This window comes from Microtus ochrogaster, chromosome 1 (genome assembly GCF_000317375.1).
Source record: "Microtus ochrogaster isolate Prairie Vole_2 chromosome 1, MicOch1.0, whole genome shotgun sequence".
NCBI lineage: Eukaryota > Metazoa > Chordata > Mammalia > Rodentia > Cricetidae > Microtus > Microtus ochrogaster.
This window is the reverse complement of record NC_022009.1, coordinates 51,630,208-51,639,565: the sequence shown is the minus strand read 5'-3', so window position 1 is coordinate 51,639,565 and position 9,358 is coordinate 51,630,208. Positions and strand designations below refer to the sequence as shown.

Sequence of the window (9,358 nt, the reverse complement as noted above, 5' to 3'; positions counted from 1 at the left end):
TGCCCTGGTGGGCTCTGGCCGCTTTTCAGGAAGAGCAGGTCTCTGCAGCTGACCTTGGCTAGTTGGAGGCCTTTGAGAGAGTCATAAAAGTTCTCAAGACCCACTGCCAACTTACAATAAAGTAGTCATGGACTACTGCAGATCCCCTACAGATCTGTGAAAAACGGTCTGGAGGTCTTCCCTGAGCTCTATGACAGTTCTTCTCAGCATTTCTTATCTCCTGGAAACTGGAAACTGTAGTGAGCAAACGCTGTGTGGGGAGGCTGTGTTGGTCATACGTGCTCAGTGTCAGACTGACACAGTGACACTGGGAACGCCTTCCCTCTGGACTCATTGGCATGGCACCTCCATGCTTGAAGCTTGCACATTTGAAAACATGAATGTCACTGTGATTATAACCCAATGATCATGAGTGTCAGTGAGCTCCATAAAGGATGGAAAGGGAGGTTATGCTTATGCCCAGGACACATGAAAAAGGTCCTGCGTGTGGCTGGAGAGCTGGCTCAGTGGTGATGAGCACTTGCTGCTCTTGCAAAGGCCCTGTCTTTGATTCCCAGCATACACATAGTGACTCCCAACTACCTGCAACTCCCATTTCGGGAAGCGATGCCCTCTTCTGGACTCCATGCATATCAGGCATGCACAGGGTGCTCTTACATACATGCAGGTAAAATACTCATGCACGCAAAAATAAAAATAAATCTTAAAGTTCTGTGGCACTGAAGGAGCCAGGGAGGTCCCAGAGTTGGAGGCAGTGACGGAGAAGGCCTCCCAGAGGGGCAGACACTACACTACACCCTGTGGAGGGACACCTGAGGGTAGAATGAAGCAAGGAGGCTAGCCCAGCAGCTGCCACAGAGGCAGGACCTGGGCCTGGTGAGAGGAGGGGCTCCCGTGGGTACATGTGGCTACTTACTGAAGAGTGTAGCTCTGGAGGGGTGCCCTCTTCTGGACTCCATGCATATCAGGCATGCACAGGGTGCTCTTACATACATGCAGGTCGAGCAAGGAACCATATGTTATTACTTGGGGAACATGTTTTGTCCCTGCCTACAGGAGACAGTGTTGTATTGTATAAGCTTGTGCTGCTCACTGGACTTAAGGGACTTCTTTAGGCTGTGATTACTCTTAGCTCCCAAGGCAGGCCTCCATCTGCACAGGCCTGGTGCTGGAAGTTAGCTTCTCTTATAGGAAAATGAGGACTCTCTGTGGCCTTGGATCTGATGTTAAACACACAGCAACAGAAGAAAAGACTTTTGGGGGACCATTTAAAAAGATAACTCACACAACGTTGAATACTTCTGTACAACAAAGAATACAACCAAGACAGTGAGGGAAAAACAGACAAACTACTGAGAGTGAAGCAATAAGTGCCAGTTCCACATCTGATACCGATCAATATTCAGAATCTAGAAAGAACCCCTTCAAGAACACAAACAGCTCCACCTCACGGACGGGCACAGGGATGAACCACCATGTCCCCTGAGATGATATGTGGGTGGGAGGCAAGCCTGTGAGATGCTGAATGCCACTAGTTAGGAAGGAAACACAGGCCAAAACAGGACCAACTCAGGTGTCGACCAACAGAGGAATGGACAAAGATAAGGCGACATTCACAATGGTGCTTTTTGAGCCTTAATGAAGAATGAAGTTTTGTTGTTTGCGGGAAAAGGGATGTAACTGGAGATGGTCCTAAGTGAATGAAGCCGGGCTCAGAAAGATGCCTTTGTGTTGTCTCACGGTGGCTCCCTGGTTTACACACATATGAAATCGAACATGCATCACATGGAAGTAAAAGTGAAGTGTCTAGGGGAACCGTAGAGACTAGTGGGAGGGGGAGGGACAGGGGAGAGTGGGGAGTGAGGGAGAATTTGCTCAGCACACATACACACACACACTATATATATGTATGTATGTATATATGTGTATACACTATATATAAATAGAGCCCAGCAAAGCAGTTGTGTTCAGCACACATGGGCAAATGAACCCTGTGCAACACTGTAGGAATGTAGGATAGTCATTGTGAAACAGATCTGGCACCTGACCCAGCCATCCTATCCCTATATGTATACTCAAAACAAGTTCCAAATCATGGATTCCCATGGATCTTGCACATCCAGGGAGCAGCTCACAGCTGCAAAGGGACCAAAGGAGCAAACTTAGTAACTGTAACCTCTTTATAACTGATTATGGTCAGTTCTGTAAAGACCACCTAGGTGACAACTGGGTGAACTTGAGGAAGTCAGCCAGATGCAGGAGGATGAGCACTCCAGGCTTCCCTAGACTAGTCACAGACTGCACATTTTATGAGAGGGCATCGCAGGGACAACGGTGGTAGCTGGAGGATTGGGCTGGTGAGGAGTCTGGGGCTACGCACCTAGTATTTCCCACTCTGACTGTGGGCTCTCACAGCGCAGCAGCCCGAAGTGAGAACTAGCCTGAGTCTATTCTAATACATACAGGTGCAGGAGATGAGAGTCAGAGGCTCACACTGTACAGGTCCCAGCCTTTAGCTGACCAACCAGAAGCACCTGTCCTGCTCTATGCATGCACTGGGGCCAGAGCACAGGCAGACCTAGATGCTTGCCTCTATTCAAGCCAGATGCGAGCCTCATCTGAAGGCCAAGAGACCCTTGCCTCTCCCAGACTCTCGCTAGCAATGTTGCTGAAACCATGCAGTCGCATGGTGGTTCTGTGCTGGCCCTGCCTGAGTCATCCTGAACGCTATAGCTCTATGGCTCCCGCAGCTGTGGAGACTCAGCCGGAAACTCTGGCCCCTCACCATACCACCAAACACCGTAAGGAAATAGGAAGAAGCCCTGGCAAGTGAATGCTAAGGATGAAACTTAGAAAGCACAAGCTTGGACAGCAGCAGGGCTGGAAATGCATGCCTGGCCAGGTGAGAATCTAAGCCTTCAGGAGGAGGGGTCATGCATCTCTTCAGAGCAGGAGACACATTCGCTGTAACACCATACAAATGCCATCTCCAAACCCTACCACATATGCGCAGCCCGGCCTTTCCAGAGCGGGGTCCATTTACTTTGATTTCCAAGTGCATCATTGTCTACTTGCTAACAACCCAGACAGCACAGAAAGAACTTAAATTATTCCAACTCCATTCTTCCAGCCCCTGTGTTAGGCCTGGGGGCCTTAATCCCTGACAGACTGTGAATGAGAGCTGCTGCCGTGTGCAGCTGGGCGGGCGCACAGGGCGGAGGACTCTGAGGACGGCGTGGCTGCACAAACCAGCTTTGCAAAGGCTTTCTTTGCTGCTCCTGCAATTCATTTCTCTTAAGAAAGGGAACTGGGAAGAAAGGCTGCATGTCCAGGTCTTTGCGCTTCTGATCATTTGATGAACACTGGGTTGGCAACATGGGCCCCCAGCTTCTCAGGCCAGACAAAGGCACCCCAGCCGCCCAGGACAAAACCCCAGCGGCCTCTTGGGGTGGTGGCCTGGGAAAGGCCCACCTCAGTCTGTGAGGGCCGCCTGCCCTTTGATCTGTGAGACCCCAGCCAGGCCCCAGGTCAGCGGATTTCACACTGCAGCCCCCTGGGGAAGGGGAGCAGGTCAGGACTGGAAAGAGGGTGATAGATCCCAGAGAGCAGGGAGCCTGCTGGCTCTGACCAGTTCCACATGGCTGGGCTTGTATTGTGAGCACCAAGCCCACACTTTAAATGGAATCTGACATTACACGGCAGAGTGGAACCAGCGAATGGCAGGCCTGGGCCAGTGGGCGGCAGTTAGCCCACCCCCCGGGCCCAACCGACTGACTGGCCAAGAGTCACTAAAGATTCATGCCAGATCACACCAACCCGGTGGCCTCTACTAGGGCCCAACTCTGGCTGGTGCCTGTAGCATTCACCCCGCTCTGTTTGGCATCTTTTCACATGAAATACATGTTTGCCAAGGAGCCTTTTTATAGCACACTGTTTGCAAAAACAGTTATGGGAAAAAAATCTAGTTAAAATAATCTATCGCTCTGAGGAAATCTGGTGTAACAACAGGAAAATATTATGTTCACAAGAGCAAGTGGAGGATGGCAATCAGGGAAGAAGTATGAGGTCCGTTGATTGCTGCCAGTACCGGTAACTGCGTGTTCGCTGAGAAAAAGATGTCTAAAATCAGTCAGAGCAGCATGAATGGGTAAGAAGGCTTTAAGAAAAGCTTTAGGGTTGTGCTCTGCCCCGCAGACAGCACCACTGAAAGCCGCATCAGAACATGTGCACCCTGCTAGGTCTCTCATCCAGGAACCTGTCTAAACGTAGCTCAGCAGGGCGGTTGGGCCGCTGGTGCTGGTGCTGGCAACTCAGAGAATGGAGCCATCGCCCCAGAGCCATCGCAGGACTCTTGGAACCTTAAAGTGGCTGCAGTGCTTGGCTCCAGCCCAAAAGTCCCTGGATACAAGTTCAGGTCACTGGGCTGGCACTGCAGGCCTCTGTGGGAACCACTGCTTTATCTGTTGGGGCACAAGGACAACCAGTCTCTCCCTCTTCCTTTACCTCTACCCTTCTGCCCTTCCTTCATTCTCTTTCTCTCTCATTCCTTCCCCCTTTCCTCCCCCTTCCCCCCTTCCTTCCTCTCTCTCTGCTCTCTGCCTCTCTGTTCTGTCTTTCTCTCTTCTCCTTTCTTCTTGCCAGGGGAAAGCAGAGTCAGGAATGCTAGCACGCTTGTGAAATGCGCAGGAACCCAGCGCTACCGTCAGGGTCTGTTGTGGTGGCAAAGGGCGGAGCATGGTGTGTGGCAGGCACCAGACTCCAGGGTCACGTGGTTTGCCCATTTATTCAGACAGAGCACCTTGTTCACAGCTGAGGGAGACTGGACAGTGCCACCCTCTGAGCTTCCCGGGATCCATGGAATGAGTCAGTCAGGAGGTGCAAGATGGGGGCAGGCAGGCGGATGCTGGGCCTCCCCAGCAGCTCTATCTGGTTCTATGGGTGCAGATCCTCGGGGGTAACTGAGCTCTTTTTAGTTTTATCCCTGGCTTCTTTTCCTACACAGACCAAGGACAAGTGCTTGGTCATTATAGATACAGAAAATCTTATCTGGGCCAATGTAGCAGGTTCTACAGCTTCAAACACAACACAGGAATGCCTAAGGTCCTCTAGAGGCACAGGCTATAACTGTCAGGCCCACAGCCCATGTGAAGTCTTAAAAGAAGGGCGTAGCTCAGAAGCAGAGTGCTTATTTCACTTGTGTGAGGAAACACACACACACACACACACACACACACACACACACACCTCCAAACCACGTCTGCACGCTGATGGTGTTAGAACCAGTTTTTTTAGGTGAAGGAGTCACATCTTGCAAAAACAGTTAACAGCAATAGAAGGTTACACAAAGCACTCCAAGGCCATTCTGACCTGCAGCAGGATTTGAAGGTTCAAGGCTGTCCTCTGTCCCTCCTCACCAGCATCAAGCTGCGTGGGACAGACCCTTATTGTAGACCCACTATGTGTGCTAATTCCACCAAAAATTAAGGACGAACTTGACAAATCTCATGCTTGCTGCAGACAGCTTCAACAAGACTGGACTCAGGAAAGGGACAACAATGGGCTAATTTTTTTCAAGGCCTCCTGTGAATAGTGCTCCCCTGTGTTGCTATAGCAACACCATCCCGTCTCTCACCTTTGGCCATCTTATTGAGAACCATGTCAATCAGGACGTAGGTTCCACTCCTGCCCGCGCCGTCACTGTCAACAGAAGGAGAAAGAGTGAAAGGCTGCCTATCCTGGTGAGCAGGCTCAGCAAAGCCAACAGCCAAGCCCTTCCTCATTCTCAAGAGGGGCTGGGAGAGGAAGGGAAACAGAGTTAGAGGGAGGGAAAGCAAAGGACACACACACACACACACACACACACACACACACACACACTTGATGCTTGATCTTTAGGGTCAGATCTTCTTTTCTTTCCAGGTAGAGAGTCATGTTTATTGTGAGTTCTAGAAAGATGGGGTGTGACAACAGACAGTTGAACATGGAATTCAATAGAGACAGGACCACTGGACTGAATACAGAATGCTGGCTGCTTTAAACACTCTTCTGAAATATCCCTAAAGTTTTTCAAATTTCTCAGCCACTGAAAGCAGAGCAGTGCTTTCAGTGTCTTTACAAACTCTTCCCAATGTGTCCCAAGACACTTTATGATTGGGATAAGCACATGCTTGAACATGGGTCCTCAAGGTTTTGTGGCACCATGAGAGTTTAAGAAAAAAATAAGGCAGTTGTATGTGGGCATTAGAAATAGGAGACAGACCATAGCACTATCGAGTATATGTAGTGGCAAAGACCCACAGCTTCCTCTAGCCAAACTGTTATACCCGCGGCTTCCCTTAGAGAGACAGCTATACACATTCACCAGGCAGTCAGAAAAGCTCAGCCTGCACTGTAGTTGTATCTGTTATGTTTTGAAAGAGCAAAACTTAATCCACGGTAAAAGTTATACTTGCCTGCAATGAACAATTATTGGACAAGAGCGGCCTCTGTAGCACTTGTTTACTTTTCTGAAATAAAAAGAGATGAAAGTTATAGCGACATGCCAAGATTCTGTAGTCCAACCACAAACAAATCCCACCCTGAAGTCCACACACCTAAATAATTTCTATCGTCCAACCACAAACAATTCCCACCCCAAGGTCCACACGCCTAAATAATTGGGACATAGAGAGGGAGATTTTACATATCTAATGCAATGAGTGTTGTTCTTTCAGGGCAGCTTGGTAACCCATCTTTTCCAACACAGCTTGCACATTCACAATGCGTTCTCCTTTTCCCCTTGCAAGTGTCAACTCCAGGCTGGGGTCACAGGCACCAGGAGCCAGGTCTGCACCTCTGGCCTCACCCCCTCAGGCCCTCTCTCTTCCCTCCTGTTATGTCCCTGTGTGAGACTCTGGTGACAGGACTCCTGTGCAGAAGCTCCCAGTTTTGTGCTGTGTGCTCAAAACTTCTTATAATCTGCTTATCATACTGAAACATAACATTATTATATTGAAACACGGCATCCTGAAAGTCCTAGCTACTCAGTATATAAATTATGGCATATACTCCAAGAAGCTCAAGATGCTCTATTTTTCTAAATCAGAGTGTTTTTTTTAAAAAATAACTCTACTGTACAAGTTTAGACCAGCAGTTATGAGCACCAACAGTGAGATATTTAAGGTATTGTTGACCAAACCATATCTCAACCAGAGGGCTGGTTCCAATTCATAGTATGGGCTCCAAGATCTATTTATTTTTAATTCAGTGAAACAACTACACAACTTTTCAAGGCACATTCAAGTTGCCAGCAAAATATTCTTATAATGACAGGGTCTGAGTTATTGGAAGGGGGAAATGTGAAGGGTGTGTTCTAGAATGTGCTATGTGTCCTGCAATAAGACTCAAATTAAGGAGAAAAAAAAATGATAATATAGAAAAAAACTGTTTCCCCTTGAACCAGAAATGGGAATATGTCACTTTTTCTTTTGCCTCCAAAGCACTGTGACTGCTAGTGGCAAGCAGAAATCAATCAGCTGTGGCTGCAAGCATCCAAGTAGAGAGGCCTGGCGGAGGGCAGAGGCCCATGCACTGAGTAGATACTTTAGTGTCGGGCAGCCCGATAGCAGAAGGCTTTTTCTTTCCTTTTTTAAACTTCCACTGCAGTGTTACTGGACTTAGGTACTTCTGTCAGAAGTCTGAATCCCTCCTCCCCCACAGTGGAACCAGCAAAGTGAGAATTGAAGGGCAGATGCAGAGCCTGGATAAGATGCGCCCCCCTACAGACAGGTCATGTTCAAAGCTCTGTTCAGCTGCACTTGATTTGTGGCTGCTCTCTAATCTGTAAAAACCTGCAGCATCTTAGAGCCTCGGGACCACCCACAGAGGCTCGAAAGAGGGGGAGCGCTTAGAACCATGAGGGCAAAGCTCTCAAGTAAGCTTTCTTCTGGCCCTTTTGGGGGAGCCTTTCGTGGACAGGGATGTGAGGTGCACTATGAGGCCCAGAAAGAGGTGAAAAATTAGAAGCAAACTCCCCGAGCAACAGCACCCACATACCAGGATGCCCAGAAAAGGCTTGGAGAATAACCATGTTAGAAAGCAGACCCAGTAGCCTCTCCTGCTGAAGTTCCCTGTTCCCCACCAAGTTCCAGCTCTGACACACGGGGTTCTAAAGCCAGAGCATGAAGCTGTTGGCTCGGTAGGAGCTGTGCACAGGGCTGAGGTGTGGCTGTGATGATACTCTTGTCTGACAGGACAAGCCCTGTAAACCCAGGACCAGGCCCACTGGGTGGTTTTTCTCTCAAAGCCCTTTCTCTTTAGGTTAACAGAAATGACCTGGGTCACAGTGCGTGCTTGGCTACTGTTGGGAAAGCATCTGCATGCCCATAAGATGGCCAGTCTTCAGGTTTACTCTGTGCTGCTTTCCTGATGGGACCAAGCATACAAGATGCACATTAAGAAACAACACAGGGAATCTGTGAGGCTGAGCACCGTTAACTGCTCAGTACCCACTTTGGCAAAATATACCCATCATCTCTCTAGGTAAGAGTGTGACCCAGGCTAAGTGGCTGCCACCCAGATCTCCACTCTCATGGCCCCATCTCTACAGGATGCTCAAGGTATGTTTTCTTCAGATTGGTTGCCTCAGGAGGCCTTTGCGAGATTTCACTGTAATTTTCATACCCACACCAGACCAACCCTGTGCCGTATGTACATGCAGCCCCAGGGCCAGATAGGAGACACGGTGTAAATACTGGTGGCAGTATAGCTTATAACTTTATTAACAAAGAATCATGGGTTATTACAGTGTGAATACCATGAATAGAAAAGCAAAACGTCACACATGGAGCCAAAAGTGTTCATCCGAGGACCTGAGATGCGGGTGCTGGTTATTCGTGAAGATGAGCAATACACACGGTTGTCTCATTTTGGTCTTAGACAGGTCATCAGTAAGCGAGGTCTCCAACATTGAGCAGAAATGGCTACTATATGAACTTTGGCAGGAGGATTTCCCAGAGAAGGAACTGTTAGCAATACAAACCAACCCTTGGTCACTGAGTGAGGAGGAGTCGCCATGCAAACGGACAGCAAGCAAAGTCAGGTCGTTAGAGGCTCAGAGAGGGGCCCCCGTGTCCCTGCAGCAGTCACAGTTTCCAATGATCACTTTTGTGACTATGCAACTGGGCTCATATTACTAGCTGCAACATCACAAAAATGACACTGGCCACCGCTAGGTAGCTGGCAAAGTAAGGGTTTGTCGGTTTGACAGTGAGCAGCGTTAGTGGATGCATGGAACACAGCAAGAAGTGCAGAGGGGTTAGGGAGGAGGGAGGTAGGGAAAGGGAGGATGGGGGGAAGGGAGAGAGAGAGGGAGAGAGGG

At 49.0% G+C, this 9,358-nt stretch overlaps 1 protein-coding gene across 1 annotated transcript in view; it reads right to left on the bottom strand.

The window, feature by feature from the left end:
- The window catches only part of Ptprn2 (protein tyrosine phosphatase, receptor type N2), a 715,776-nt gene that overhangs the window by 15,236 nt on the left and 691,182 nt on the right, over positions 1-9,358 (bottom strand). Inside the window, exons 20-21 of the mRNA XM_005343678.3 lie at positions 6,453-6,506; positions 5,633-5,697 (exon numbers count right to left, since the gene is read on the bottom strand). Of these exons, the coding sequence (XP_005343735.1) occupies positions 5,633-5,697; positions 6,453-6,506 (119 nt within the window). The remainder of the gene's footprint in view (positions 1-5,632; positions 5,698-6,452; positions 6,507-9,358) is intronic.